This window comes from Gobio gobio (assembly GCF_949357685.1).
Source record: "Gobio gobio genome assembly, chromosome: 6".
NCBI classification, from domain to species: Eukaryota; Metazoa; Chordata; class Actinopteri; order Cypriniformes; family Gobionidae; genus Gobio; species Gobio gobio.
Window position 1 is genome coordinate 28,248,525 of NC_137102.1, and position 16,476 is coordinate 28,265,000.

Consider the following 16,476-nt stretch of genomic DNA (forward strand, 5'->3'; position numbering starts at 1 on the left):
CACTTAATTAACTGAAAAAACGAAGTGTTGGACCCTTCATGCACTCAACTGTTGCAGCTTTAATTACGTCAGCAGAAAAAGAGAGGGGCATCAAGCTCTGATGTTAAATAACAAAATAACCTTATAAAACTCAAGTATGCATAGTGTATAGTGCGTCATTTGGGACAAAACTTTGGTTGAGTCAGTACTGTCTGGATCTATCTAAAGCAAACTAGAACTGTTCGGGATGCCATAATGATTTACAAACTACTACTGCATTTAGATGGAAGTCAAATTGGCTGCGTCCGAAATTGCATTATTTTGAATAAGTAATTACTTCACGGCCACTAAAAAAGTACGTTCTATATAGTATGAATGCAATCCGGAGGTACTACATTTGCAATGCTGTCATTATCATGTGACCTGCCAGTTGCGTCGCATCACTGTCATTCATAAATCCTCTCCCGTGGCCTCATGGGATAGTAAAGTATCCATTGTATGCACATTTCAGAATCTCACCGTAAGTAGTTCGTCATCCGAGGACTTTTTGCCTACTCTTTTATAATTTATCATGAGTCCTTTGGCCTACTATATAGTAGAGAAGTATGCAATTTCAGATGCAGCCCTTATCTTGATACCTTCTTATTCTGCTGTACACGTATGGATTAATACTGGGAAAATGTATGACTAAACAGCTCTGGAGGTGCAGACAGCCCCCTCGGGTACGATTCTCACTGATCCTCTGTGTTATTTGTTAGAAGCTCCGGCAACAGATCATGCTTGAATCCATGCATCACATTGACTTGATTGTATACATTCAAGACATACACCTTAAAAGTACTAAAATTATAGATATGTAGATGCCACATTCAAACGTCCACCATCAATGCGTCCACATATCTTGGAATGGTCAACATCATCACTCACAATCAATCGCTGTGTCCGAGATCAAATCTACTTCCCAAGTATATAGTATGTGAAAATTATAATAATAATGTTGGTAATAATTATTGCATATTCATATAGAATTATTTATGCATAGTTATATTTAATAATTATTATTTGTAATAACAAGTAACTTTTGAATAATAGCAAAGTTTTAAAGACTTGATGATTACACTGTATGCTTCAGAGATTTCTGAATTCACATGGTGGTCAGCGTTTCATTTAGTAAAGAGAAAATATATCATACACAAAAGGTTCAGGAAACTTTCCCGTCATTCTTTTAAAAACATCTTTGTGCCTTTTGACAGTGAAATTAACTTGAAAATGGAGTTGTGGGAATGATGTAATAGTAGCAATTGATATATCTCAAATTTAGGACTTCAGGCGGATCTTTTTGTACAGTTAGCCCGACTCAGTGTATTTATCTCAGGTTGTTTTCATGTCAACTCAGCACTCTGTTAACACATGCATGCATCATCTAATTTTACACTGCTCTGTTTTCCCATTCTTCCCTATATGTTTGAAGCAAAGAGAGCCATTCACATAGCTCTCTAGCGCAGCGGAATGTAAAATAACGCATGGTGTTTCGAGACCAGGGTTGGGGAAAGTTACTTTTAAAAGTAATTACCATCTTGCATTACTCCTTAAAAAAGTAACTTTTTGTGTTACAGATACTTTATATGCAAAGTAATGTGTTACATTACTTTTGCGTTACTATTTCTCATCTGGGCTGGTTTTGCTTGTTTGGTTTGTTTTTTAATTTTAAAAAGTTATATTTTTGGCAAGTGTAAAGCCCTTTCACACCAAAAGAGAAACAAATAAGCCTCAGGCTAAAGGAAATGCAAATTCACGCCTGCACAGCACAGTAGAGGGCGCAGCTCAAACAAACCATTGGATTGCAGAAGAATAGGATGCAGGAGAAGAAAGTTCAATAATCTTACTTCAGCAATAAAAACAAAAAAATGTAACACAAGTGTGATGTTTATCTAGTCATTTTTGGATCAATTGGATCATAGAGGGTCAGCAGCAAAAACATTGCTTAATAAAGTGAGATTAAATACATAAAGTATATTTGTGTTATTTAGCAGGTTTGCGTAATATTCAGAATTTGCATTTCACAGTTTTAAGTATTTTGAGGAATAAATTTGTGCAAGTCAAATGAGTAAATGCATTCTCACATTTAGTCTAGAACTACAATAACCATCATGTTCACACAGCGCACACAACGCTTCTGCCTGATTTCTCCCAACATGGAGACAGGAGAGCTGTCAGTCAATACATGGGAAAACAAAGTAATTTATTTGAAAAAGTAACTCAGATATCTTCTTTAAAATTTAAAAGCAATGTGTTTCTTTACTAGTTAACCGACCCTAAGGCCCACATTTAGCATCTACAACTACATTAGATATTTAAATCCTATTTGTGCTACTTATTAAATGGATAGTTCACCCAAAAGTGAAAATTGTCATCATTTACAGTTCATTTACAAACTGTTGATGTATGGAAGTCAATGGTGCCCCACAACTATTTGGTTACAAACATTCTTCAAAATATATTATTTTGTGTTCAGCAGAAGAAAGAAACTCATACAGGTTTGAAACAACTTGAGGGTGAGTAAATGATGACAGAATTTTCATTTTTGGATGAAATATCCCATTAATAGTGGATACTTTTCTTAAATTGTAACATAGTTTAAAACAAAAAAAGTGGTAAAAGTGCAAGTAAAAACTTTGAAAAAAAAAAGTTTGGCCTATAGTTACAGACCTAGTATGAAGAATATAGACATTTTATGTCTATAATTTGTGGGGAAATCCTCGTTTACACACTTCTGCTTTTAGTGTGTACCTTTTTCATTTCTTTGAAGTGGTTCAGCTCTAACGTATGGTCTAACGTACATTAAGAAGTGCACTAAAGGATTTGGAGTATGCAGCAGAAAGTGCCTGAAGCTAAGGAGTTTTTACACAGATGATCAGTGAAGTGCACTAACCTAGTACATGTTTTGAAGTGCTACAAACTCATATATAAATGTATCATACAGGAAAGATGATCAAGCAAACAGTGGGCAACACAAAGAACAGAGATGTGAGCACAATATTTTATTAACATAAGAACTGAAAAGTGGAACCAAAATGATCAATGAATGTCCCAAAACGAAAATCTAAAAATGTAATTGACTAAGTCAAACTTGTTAAAAACCTACTCAAATAGTTCAACATGAAACTAAATGAACATGAAATTCATTGTTTTTATTTCTTTAAGTATGACAACCTTTCTTTGAGGTTTATGACTATAGCAGTATCCTCTTTCTTTTAGGCCTTTTGCAGAGAAATCCTGGTTCACCTCCTAAATGTATTTGCCCCCTTCTCTCAATTTACACACACACTATTCGCAAATGTTCATCTGGTAAAGTCAGATCATTGCAGTCTGTTCTTCTAATATTGAAAATAGTTTGGAAGATAATAGTTCACAAAAAGGGTTGCTGAAATTTTTGTCTAACTAAGACACACAAATAGTATCAAATATGAAACATTTCCTCCCACTAGACAAGGTTATTTTCATTCACATGGCGTTGAAGAAGTCCTCTCTTTAGCTGCAACACACATTGTGTGATGAAACTATAGGAATGTCTCAGGCATAATGGCTGCATTGTGCATTTATTTGTTAGCTTTAATAAGAAGCATTCACAGTCAAATAGAAAACAAATAATGAAGAGAAACAGCGAGTGGGCATGAGGGACAAGAACTGAGCTTAAGTCCTTAGAGCAACCATTGTGAATACATATTTCAGTTTGTCCACAAACTACATTTTTCACAGAGTGGTGTCAATAAAACTGAGACTCGTTCTGCTCATCTAGCACATTAGAGAGTTAATTGGTGGCTTAGTGTACAGTTATGATGAATGGTGGGTGGGATATCTGAGAGGTTTGGGCCTTGTGAAAACAGCGTCTAAAAGAGCACATGGAATTCATAAAGTATTGGATCAAAGGTATTGCTTTAGTTAATATTATTCTAACATAGACAGACATCATTTTCTCCCACAGTAACTGAGGTTAGAGGACAAGAAAGAGGAGCAAAATACTTTCCCATGGACCCAATTACAGCAGTCTTTCCTTTCAGATTAAAAATTAATGTTGTCTCAGCTGTTCTCCATGGCTCTCTCACATAGGGGAAATGATACAGCTTTTCATTCAACATATAAACAGTCAAAGTATCAAAAGAATTGTATTGTTGAACCTCATAGCCACCATACTAGATTTTTACCAAGTGTTAAATAGTGTTAGACACTTTTGCACAGTTGGGTGAGAAAATTACTTAATCTTGATCAAACTGGAGCAATCATACCACGTTTGGTGCTCATTCAAGTGGGCAGGACTGGACTTTGTTCTTAGTAGTTTATTCACTGTCATTATATGCATAAAGGCACCACTTTGGACTTAAATGTCGATAGATTTTGTAATTGAATCCCTTAAAAAAACTACCCAATATTTGACCAGATGCTTTGACTTTTCACACAACGATTAAACCTAAGAACAAATTTCCAGTGACTGGCCAATTAAACTGCTATTCCCTCCCACAAACTCCCACACTTTAAGTCTAAGCCCATAAAACAAGCTGCCACAGGAAGAGTAATGACTTCAAAACATTTCCCTTTTTCGTATACTTTTGTGTCATCTAAAAGGCCCAAAAGACAGTCATCTAAAAAGGCCCAAAAGACAGTCATTCCATCCATGTGTCTGTGATCTGGGTACTCTAGCCTCCTCTTGTGGCCAGAAACAGCAACACATAAAGGAACAAACCAAACCGCTCACTTGTGCCATGAACTGAAACTGACCATGCTAAACACCTCACAAAACAAATAGTATGACATTGTGTGCCAGGTGGAATTGTCTCTGCACTATATTTGAACTGTGGCAATGACGACATCAAAAAAAGAAAAAGTCTATTTTTATATAAATGCATTACAGAATATATAGGTATATCAAATATCTAGACAAAAGCAATCAAGTAAATCATGACGGATTGTTCATTCTCTCAGTACTAATTGGGCTAGAATTAGAATTCTACAATACATAAACATATTGCCCCAACATATTAGCCTAAGTCAATATCATTTTAGGAATGCAATTTATATCAAATTCAATCATGAAGGCCCAAACCATGACTCTTCACATGGTCAAATAAATTACATTTAATTTATTATAAATTATACTATTATAAATTAAACTATATGTTAACTATTATTAAAAATGAAAGCTGGCATTAAATTTGTCTGTCCAGTCTTTTATCCAAAATGACATCCCATACCAATCTGTCCTATGTAGCCTGAAAGTGAAAAAAAGACAATTTAGTACCATCTAGTGTTATCTCTGTGACACTACATGAAATTACTTTATGCTTAAAGAATTACAGAAGGCTAAATTGAAATTTAGCTAGATACATTTCAGTCTATTAAGTTTTGAAGACAGCTGTAAAGGTAGTAGGCTAACAAACTGATATTAGAATGAGTAGAAATAAATAAAGTTGAGAGCAGGAATATCCCAGCCAACCAGTTCCACCATGACAGTAAACAGCATGAACTGTGGATTACTGAAGGATATCACAGTGCTGCTGTTGAAACCTAACTTTTTCAAATCACAGGCAAAAATATTTAAAAAAGTGGAGGATCACAGGAGCCAACAGAGACTAGGTATGGTCTAATGACAATTGAGATACATATTTTTTGTGAAAAAAGTCTCTCTGAATATTCATTCTATTCAAAGAGCTTTGCTCAAAAGACCCAAGACCACTAAAGCAATTACCATAGAATTCGGTCTGGCTTCCTATCTTTCCATTTAAATACGTCCATGTGAAATGCAAAACACAAGTAGAAAGACAACCCTCTCGCTGCTTTTGTAATGCATTAGGGTCAGAGCTTAAGACACAAAGAAGGTTAACAACCTGACTAAATAATTTTCGCCCCACCCAAATATCATTCTCAAGTGCTTGAACAAGATAGCCTACTGCAAATATACAGAGCTCAACAACTAGCAAAACTAAATAATTAATAAAGTATTTACACTATTTCATAATAGGAACACTGGGTGATTAAAGGCCAAATGTCGGCCTATTAACAGCGCAATATTTTCACATTTCCTTACAACTTATAGATTAAATGCCACATATCACAAGAAGACCCTTATGTTTATTCAAATAGATCAACATTGTTCAGCCACTGTAAAAACGTTATAAAAGCTCATAAGCTTGTCAAAAATGCAACCAAATATGGTAGGCTTCTGCTCATTTTATTGTCTCTTGTAGCTAGTTTTTTTTTTTTTTTTCATTAGGGTCAGCGGTTAAGACACAAACAACCTGACTAAATAATTGTTGCCCCACCCAAATGTCATTCTCAATTGCTTGAACAAGATATATAGAGCTCAATAACTAGCAACAAATAAGTACATTATTTCATAGTAGGAACACTGGCTGATTAAAGGTGAGTTAAAGGCCAAACGTAGGCCTATGGAGTGGACAACGTATAACTTTCATATTTCCTTACAACTTGGAATGACTAATAAATGCCACATCACAAGAAAACCCTTGTGTTTATTCAAATAGCTCAACATTGTTCAGCAACTGTAAAAACTAAATAAATAAAGCTCATACGCTTTATTATTTGTTTTATTTATTGTCTCTTGTATAATAAATAGATTTTTTTAGCACCTAAAAGAATATGTAAATAAAAAACGACAAAAAAATGGCTTGCTCTGTCCATTTCCGGTAACGTTACTGGCTATAATCTCAAACAGGGACTATACAGAACCAAATTAAACGGAATAAAAAGAGAAACCACTATTATAATTCTTATTTTATCGACATGCAGCGTGTAAAGGGCACATCGATGTGTTTTCTTTGTGTTCATTATTTCGTGCACTGCCTCTTCAGCGTTTCCACTCGTCAGCTGCAGTGAAACAAAGACGCTTTATTGTTCTTCCATGACGCGACTTGCTAGGAGCCCTGCGGAACAACGCGAAATGGCGGACAGAAGCGAGCTAGAGGACGGTGAAATCCGACCCAACAATTGTAGGCACGCGCAAATACACGGAGCAGAGTTCGATCTGGATCCGGATCCGCTTCATCACTGACTTAAACAACACGCAGCTACAGCTGAAGTGACAGACCACGACTAGAATAGCTTTGATGCTTTACGAATTCGCTCAAAAATGGGTTTTATCATATATATATATATATATATATATATATATATATATATATATATATATATATATATATATATATATATATATATATATATATATATATATATATATATATATATATATATATATATAAACATGCCTGCTTGTTGTGGTTGTATGGGTGTGTGTGTTTTAACACTTTAAAATAATTAAATAAGCTTTAGGCTACACCACCCAGCAGAAAAATCAGTTCACCTGTGGGTTGAAAGGAATGTTACAGGTGCAGTCGGTCATGTTCTTACATGCTGTGTGTTTCTTCAGCAATCCGGTGACAGGATTGCAGCGTAACCCATTTTCCATCTTTTCCCACATTTTTGTGCTTTAATAACTTCCTTATTAAAAATAAAGTAGCCTATGTGGTGTTTGTTGCAGATCTACACATTTGTTCCCTCCCCCCTTTACTAACAAAAGCATACTATTCAAGAAGGCAGTCAAATGTATAGATAATAATAGTCTTTGAGTGAGGAGAAGGTCAGGTCCTTGGAGAAGTTTTCAAGACTTCAAAGATGTTGTGCTAATTTAAAATGTGGCATATAGGGAGACACCAGGGAGCTGCATTGCCATTAGTATTATAAATCATTTTAGGAAGACCTTAAGCAGGAACCCAATCTGTAGACAAAGAAAAGTCATTAGGGATCTAATTTAATGCTATAGTATTTCACTTGAGAAGAAAAAAAACAAAAACATAATTTTAGCCAAACAATGCATGATACCTACTTGAGTTGGTATAGAAAAAAGGAGGGAAAATGTGCTCTCCTTCTATGGCCCCACCCCCTCTTGTTGTAACTTGAAACCCTTGGGGGCCAGCAACAGAAGCATGGGAGTGTCCTGCTGATATGCTCATGAAATATTAATCATCAGAGAGAGTCGAGGTGATAAGTTCATTATCACAGCATGGCTAAAACTATAGTAACATTTATTGGCTGAATGATGATTGTTTTTATAATGCTCAAGTTTATGAATAAACTCAGAGCGGATTTTGAGGCTCAAACCCTGCTGACATTAATATTGGCTTTGGGCCCTGTAATCACAGAGGGGAAGAGGCCTGAGAGACTCCGTTAATCAGGCCTGACTCATCGTGTCAAAGCCTGGAGACCCTCAATGCTCACCATCTGTGCCAAACACAGACTCATTAGTGGGAGTAGACCTGATAAACACACAGGGGTCTGTTTAACCCAAGCAGGAGGGAGGTAAGATGCCACAGTGTCCTATGATATGTAATAGAGGCCTGTACCTTCCCACTGAAAGACATAAAACTGACACATGTAACGTGACTGTACATCTATGCAGAGTCAGAGAAATGATACGGGGAGGAGGCTGCCCATATAAAAATGAACTGGAGAAATTGTAAAAATAAAAAAAAAGAAGGCCTTAAGCTGCTTTCACATTGGAAGCAAAACAAAGGGCGAGACAATTTTAAAGTGTAGCGATGAATGAAGCTCAGTTCACAGAGAAGTCAGCTTCAAAACAAGTTTTCTGTTGTTGAATTTGCATGAAACCCTGATCCCGATGCAAAATCTGCATTCAAGCGAAATTCCAGAATACATGGAAACTTTTTCCGGCCCTGAAAAAAAAAAAAAAAGGTAATTGTTACTTTTTATCTCACAATTCTGACTTTTTTCTCAGAATTGCGAGACAAACGCACAATTGCCTGCTATAAAGTCAGAATTGTGTGATATAACGGCACAATTACAAGTTATAAAGTCAGAATTGAATTATCGTTTTTTAAATGCGCATTAGATAAACCAGCCTGAAAATTAGTTAAGCATGACTAAAAAAAGTTTATTAGACCATTATTGTTAGTTTTGATTGTAGATTTGAAACATATTATTGAGGACCCCATTCAAGACAGAAGATATACTTGTATGAGTGGAAACAACTACTGTTAACGATTATTGTGCAAACAATTTATTCCCGCATGTTTCAATTTGATTTTTTTTTGACCATGTAGTCTAGTTAAAAAATGTCAACTGGATCTCGCTGTGAAAACAACCTGTGACATAAGGTGCATTTAAGCCATGTCGTAATTGGTACCACAACCTGAAATCTGCAGATTCATTTAAGTGTTGTAGTGCCATAAAAATGCATAATTCCCAGTCCTGCCCCTTTCTTACAATAATCTGCAAGCTTGCATGCAAACCGCTTCAATCCATTTAACAACCAATTGAAGAAAGGATGTGTTACTTGCTACTTCTGTTACATCTCGACTGTAAAAGGAACTTTGATTTTGTTCAACAAGAGAATGTGTTTTTGGAGTTAAACTTGCCTGAACGGAAAACCAGACTCAAAATAGCTCCATTAGTGACTTTGTGAGGAGTTGAACAGGACGATATCACAAGCTGACTGACGTAGAAGGACCATTGTGCTAATCAGTCATAACTGAATATAGTAGCTTCTATCGGCCATGTGCTCCGAGGCTGATGTGCAGACGCTGCAACTGACTGTGGGAACCAACATGGAGGGACATTTCATTGTATGTCAACCAGTTGTATGTCAACATTTGACATACAATGAAAGAGGAAGCTGCTGCTGCTGCTACTTTGGACAAATACGATAAAACCCACAAGCTGTTCTCCAAAGTGAAAGCAGGTCGCGAGACACTGGTATTTGAACAAGAAAGATTGCAGACTTGCTCTTCAATGGCTTCTCAATAGTCCTTTTCACAGATAATTGTAGCTCTCTATTTAGCCATAGAGGACCAATATAAGCATGTGGCTGAAGTACTAAAAATAAAGGTTCTAAAAGGGAGTTTTCACTGTGATGCCATAGAATAACCATTTTTGGTTCCAGAACAAACTTTTTGGCGAACAGTGCTTTGTGAAGAACATTAATTATTTATTTTAAAAAAACATATGTGCAATGGAACATATATGGTTAATGGACTGCATTTATATAGCGCTTTCAACAGACCCATGGCCATCCAAAGCGCTTTATATATTGCCTCACATTCACCCATTCATAAACCGACGGCGGTGTCAGCCATGCAAGGCGCCATCCAGCTTGTCGGGAGGAGCTGGGGTTAGGTTTCTTGCTCATGGACACCTCGACACTTGGTCAGGTGGAAACGGGGATAAAATCACCAACCTTCCAGTTTGAACCACTGCCGCATATATGTTAAGGTTATGGAACCACAGATGCCAAGAAAGTACCTTTATTTTTATAAGTGTTTCATCATTACTCATGAGTAGAAAATTTCAGTTACAGAAACTAACAAAGTCATATAAATCACAGACTAAGGCCCAATCCCAATTCTATTTTATATTCTTCCCCTTGAAACAGAGTGGCACTACTACACCGTTACACGTCATCATTGGTCGTTGCTAGCTCCTACGTTAAAGGAGATGCGGCGATGTTTATCACAAGAACATGACTGTAAATATGAACACAAGATTGAATGTAACATAAAACAAATGATTATTTGTCGTTAAAGTCCTTATAATGCCAAAAAACACTCTCCTTGTTCGCTTGGGCAGCCATGTTGTCGCTGTATGCAGGGACATTTCTCATATTTCTTCGAAGTGTGGACCTGAAAAATCTTAATTTGAAAAATTGTAACTAAACTAAATTGGCCCTTACATTTATTCATTTTGCAGATGCTTTTATCCAAAATTACTTACAAATGAGGAATACAGCAGCAAGCAATGCATTGTGAAGAGGCAAATAAAAAAAACTGCTCAACAACATACAAAGGTTTCAGACATTGCTTAGGGTTGCATAAGTTAGAATAGGGAGGGACTAAAGGAAAGTGAAAGTGTAGATTTTTTTATGAGGTTAAGTGCTTATGGAAGAGATGAGTTTTCAGCTGTCTTTTGAATGTTGAAGTCCTTCCCCCTACCACTCCAATCAAAAGATAATCGAGACACCCCTACATGCAAAAAGCAAAGGGATCGGGGAAAGTGTAGGGGTAAGAGGTAGAAATGGGATTGGGCCCAAGTTATTCAGTCCAAAATTACACTCTAAAAATGCTGGGTTAAAACATTTCTGGGTTATTTGGCAACCCAGCACTGGGTAAATATTGGACAGAACACATGCTGGATTATTTCCCGTCGTGTTTCAGCCCCGGTTACACATTTGTTTGGTGGGAACTTCCATGGTGGCGTCAGTGTAACGTTCGTTTTGAGTGTAGATTTGTTCAGCATGCTGCGTTTGTAGAAGGCTAGTGTTCCAAGCAGACGTTAGCTGCGACATACATGTAAATAAATAAGGTAAATTGTGAGACAACAGACATTTTACTATTTGCACAGTAACAATTTGAAAGGAATACTATGTAATACAAACCTTCATTTCATTCAGGAAGTTTTCTTTCAGAAAAGAACACAAAATGACCATTGACAAATGTATCCAGTTTTAACCGGTTTGGCACAGACTACCCAATATTGGGTTACATTGACTCAGCGCTGGGTAGGAATGAGAGGGGGTTCATATTTTCATCATTGACAGTAAAAATGACCCAGCAGCTAAGTTACAGAAAAACTACCCAGCACCTGGGTAAAAGTATTCAAAATAACCCAATAAAATGACAACAGGCTAAACCCAAAATTTCCAATTCCTTCTTTCCTTTATAAAAACTTGCATGAACTATACAGCAGTACGCTTGTTGCATAACATCTCTGTCCATGATGTGTGAGAATCATTGCTCCTCACACAAAGAGACACGATTCAGATTTTGTACCTATGTGTGAACCAGAGGCTAAGGTTAACACTTCCAATATTCCACTTAGAATTCCTGTTCTTTTAGCAAGAAACAAAGACACGAGTGTTTCATCAGGTAGCTGGAAGCAAAAAAACAAAACAAAAACACAGGCACCTTTTCTGAACTTGCGTTTCAGAGAGTCTATGGATGTGCAATTACAGCACACTTTTAAAGAGGGGGGACTGTCTATGGAAAGGGTGCACAGACATTTTAGAAACACCTCTAAACACCAAAGCCAGGCCAGATCTCTGTATAAGTTTGCCTCGAGTGTGACCTAAACGATGGCAAATGGAAGAAAAAGGTAGACAAAAAAGGAGCAATATTAACCAATCTAGGGCAAGCTTTCCAAATCCCTTTTGACACCATAATGAGGGTGCCATAAAAAAGAAACAGGTTAATTAAATCCACTCAGTAAATTAATGTGGAGGCCTTCTCTGACTACGGATGGCACCAATTCATCTCCAGGGGAGCAAATTCAACCTGGAAACGAGGGACCTGTAGCTTATGTATCAACCAAGCATTACCTAACATTCACATTCAATCTTTAGTTGATGAAAGGGTATCCTGTTTGAATACTGCATTTCGTACAGTGCAATGCATTTTTTGTTCTTTTACAATAAAATACTATTAGATGATTCCTTCAAAAAAAGGACAGAATCTTCTTCTTCTTCTTCTTCTTACTTAAACAAGCTAATCTTAACTAGGAGGTAGATACAAAGCATGTTTAATTTCTTTAGGCTCGAAATACTTAGTTAAACAAAATCATTTTGGCCATATGAGGTTCACATATTCATGCTGTTGAACATATGTCATTGTTAATACAGCTCAAATGACTAATCAAATACTTCAGTATGCATTTCTGTAGATCAGATTCTGAGGCAAGGACACCGCAGACAAACTGCAGAGCATCACGACTTTGAAGTCGTGGATGTAGGTCACACATCTAGCATGAGCGCATAGTTAGCAAGCGCTAATATGGTTCTTGAGCTGCAGCCTAGTAAATAATTATCTGCAGCGCTACAGTGCATGGTGGGGGGAAAAAAACAGCATGATCTGAGAACGTGGTTGTGCTGTTGACCTCCAGAAATAGCAGCAAAGCCGCTTTTAGGTGCACCGTGCTATAGGTAAGGGAGATCAAGTCTAGTATCCTGGCGAACAGCCATGGTGACTGGCCCAGATCTCTCGTCCCGGCATGAGGTCAGCGTTTCCATGGAGATGGACCTGCTGAGTGCTAATCTGCTGTTGTTTATGCATAGACAGAGAGGGGAGGTGCAAGAGAGGATTGAGGAAAGGGAGGGTGGGCACGTGACAGACATCTCCTCCACTCACATTTGCACACTGAGCATTCACCGCAGCACGTTCAAACCGGAACCAGTTTAGGATTACACGCGCAAAAGGAGGCCAAAAGAGCAGCGGCACCAGATCCCTCTTGTGAAAGACGTTACAATAACACAGATGCCATAGGCAAGCTGTAAGACCGAATGCAGCCACTCACTCATCAAGTTTTCCGCATTCAAAAAACACCACTAAATTCTATAGGCTGAGGGGAAAAAAGGGGTTTGGCCTTATGGACCACTACACCCTTTCCTCCTCCTACACATGAATAGAATGGGATAATGCATTAAGCCCCTTCAAACCCCTCCTGAAGAGCGCTCACTCTAATCCAGTGAGATTTTAGGAGTCACAAGAGACCCTATTTCTGAGGATCACGTTGAAACGTGCTCTCGAGCATTCAGTAAATCCGTGGGTCAGTCCTATGTACAACATGTACACAAGCAAGTCCCTTGCCACGTCTCTTTCTCTATATTAAGACTCATCTTTATCTCCATGGTTCCAGGATTCCATGTAAAGGACACGGAACTGCTGGCTTTGTACTTGGCGCCACCCACTGACTAAACATCCTCTTTACTGAAATCAATGTTTTTTCACAGCATGTGAAACATTACTCAGTTACAACCTCAAAAAGTCCCCAACTTGAGAATTTTTTTTAAAATAAACTATAACTACAGCAAGACTTTTTGTTTCTTTTAAATACATTTAAAACAGGAAAATAACTGAAAGTAGCCTACACTTTTAAGTCAGTCAATCAGTCAATCAAGCATTTTTAATGGCGGAACTTAAGTAATTAGAACTAAAACGTGGTAACGTGTGAATGCAAATGTATGAATATGGAACTGATGGTGGTACATGAGATATCTACAAGATTAAGAAAACATTTTCCTCAATAGGTATGTCGTATGTAGTTGATTGCATTTACTTGAGACTTATATATCCAGTATGAGAAAACAGAAAAGTGTATAAAGTTTTGTATTGATAAAGGGTACGTGAGCCTTACTGACGGGGCTGTGGAGGCTGGGAAACACTGGAATGGATATAAACAAAATAAACAAGAAATTAAGGATGACCGAATTCTCACACCAGGCGAGCTTATACATTTTATTAGAGCACACATACATTTGTAGAGGTTTATTTTTTTACATTGTCGTCAACACTGCAGTACTAGTTGCCGAACGACTAGGTAGGCTACTAATCAAAGTATTCAAATAAAATTTAAATCCTCACAAATGAAATAAAAAAGCTCAACAAATCAAAGAGTAAAAAAAAAAAAACTGTATTAGCCCAGACTAGCATAGGTTAGTTGCTCATTGTTTGCTCTGCTGTGTCCTTTTTATCTGAATGCCTGTAATCAATCAGGCTAAACATCTCGGATGATTTATCATATTACACAAACTAAGCATGGTTTTGAAAATATGAACGGTTGCAGTTGATGCTTAACATTTAAACTTCATTACCTTTTCAAAATAATCCATTAAACTATTTATGATTTGAGGAGGGTGCACTTTTTTTTAGTTCCAATCGTTTGCGCGCTGCGTTGTCTCAAGGACACGCCCACAATAGGGCAAATTACATGAATTTTCATGTATACTCCACCCACTGGAACAGTTTTTCAGGGGAACTGAATATTTCACAACACTAACAGTGTTCTTAAAGGCTGAATAATTCCAAATGAACGTAAGTTTGACAGGAAAATACAACAAAGAATATCATTACATGAAGCGTGTCAATTCTACGTGTTATGTAAGAGACTCTAGCTCTCTTTTTGAGTGTGCAACGTTGGTGCCTTCACACTAGTGTTTGTTGTGTCAAATACGCTGGGCATCAAAATAGTGCGCTTGACGGAGAGCAAAAATCTCAAGTTCAAGATGAGTGAAGGCAAGTAAATATATAAACTTAGCTAAAAGCTAAACTTATACTTAGATTTCACTCACCAATGTTTGAGTTAGAGACTAACAATTTATTAGCCAATGGCTATTGATAGGCATTGCTTAGTTGACTATAGCATGAACATTTTGTTGTATATGCGAGTGATTTACTCGCATTGTAGAGGGTTGAAAATATTTAAAATTCTGCACTATTTTTGGAACACATACAAAATACTAATTAATTCTAGAAATTAAAACATTTTTACACTCAAATTATGCAGATAACAATTTTAATATTTTTGTTATAACAATCAAAGTGTAAATTTTTCCAAAGAAATAAATATCCCCCACAAATAGTTTTGAAAACACATTTAATCAAAATTGCTGCAAGTCCTTTAGTATCAGTCAACATACACTTTATGAAGTGGAATCCAATCGCAGCAAATGTACAGTTGGTAAATGTGTATAATAATAATAATAATAATAATAATAATAATAATAATAATAATAATAATAATAACCTGGGCCAACTATTTAACTGATTGACCCTGATCAGCAACTTATTTGCGAGTCTTCATTGTGACTGACATTTAGGGATAAATTAGTAAGTGACAATTTATTGTTTGCAATTTTTTGTAATCACCATTAGTATTTAAAGCCACCTGATTCCAAAATTGAGCTGAATTAACCAGAAAATAGTCCAAAAGACCTGCTGAATGACAAACAACGTTGTACAAATGGATCTATATGTACGAGTGAATCTGTAAGGACGACAGACCCTTGTGTAATCTGAGCCCAATCAGAACTGTACCGGGAGAGAGGCTCTGTTCACAGTCGCGTTTAGGGTGAGGATATAAATATAGTGGCTCCGCAAACACTGCTTACATATGGAATGCATATGTTCTTCATGGATGACGCTCCTCATTTCCCCAGTGACAGCCTGCCAGAGAAGACAAATGCACAGATTACTGCTGAGGGAACCATGCTGACATATTGGGCATCAATATAAACAGAATAGAATACTTAGTAACAGGGTTTTGTGCAAAACTTGAAAATGTGCTTGGCCTACTGAGTAATTGTTTAATAATGTTTAAAGGGTAACTAAACCCCTGCTCAGAGCTTAACTCCACCCACTGGCAATTTTCAAAAAATGCTGGAAAAGTGGGCAGAGCCCGGCGGACACAGAGGGGACAAACCGAGGGCGGGGCTGAGCGGAGGGTGTGCACCTGAGACCCGCAGTGACGGATTGATTGACAGCTGTCAGACTCGCGAGTCGCAAAGATGGAGAATGACTGGAGTGACGCCAGTTTTGCAACAGAGCGCTCATTTCTCCTACCTTGACCTGAAGTGGAGGAGGGTGGATTGTCTGTAACAGACACAAACCCGGAGCGTTATCAATGCGAGCCGCAGCTCAAACTGCG

At 37.2% G+C, this 16,476-nt stretch overlaps 1 protein-coding gene across 3 annotated transcripts in view; it reads right to left on the minus strand.

The window, feature by feature from the left end:
* Positions 1-7,780: 7,780 nt before the first annotated feature.
* Positions 7,781-16,476, minus strand: part of phb2a (prohibitin 2a) — a 141,684-nt gene continuing 132,988 nt past the window's right edge. The window contains exons 10-11 of one of the 3 annotated variants that reach the window (XM_079820310.1): positions 15,941-15,995; positions 7,781-8,723 (exon numbers count right to left, since the gene is read on the minus strand). In XM_079820310.1, coding sequence (XP_079676436.1) covers positions 15,977-15,995 — 19 coding nt within the window. In that variant the 3' untranslated portion in view covers positions 7,781-8,723; positions 15,941-15,976. Of the gene's footprint in view, positions 8,724-9,976; positions 11,339-15,653; positions 15,996-16,476 lie in introns of those variants that run through there. The other 2 variants (XM_079820309.1, XM_079820308.1) reach the window with 2 other exon arrangements.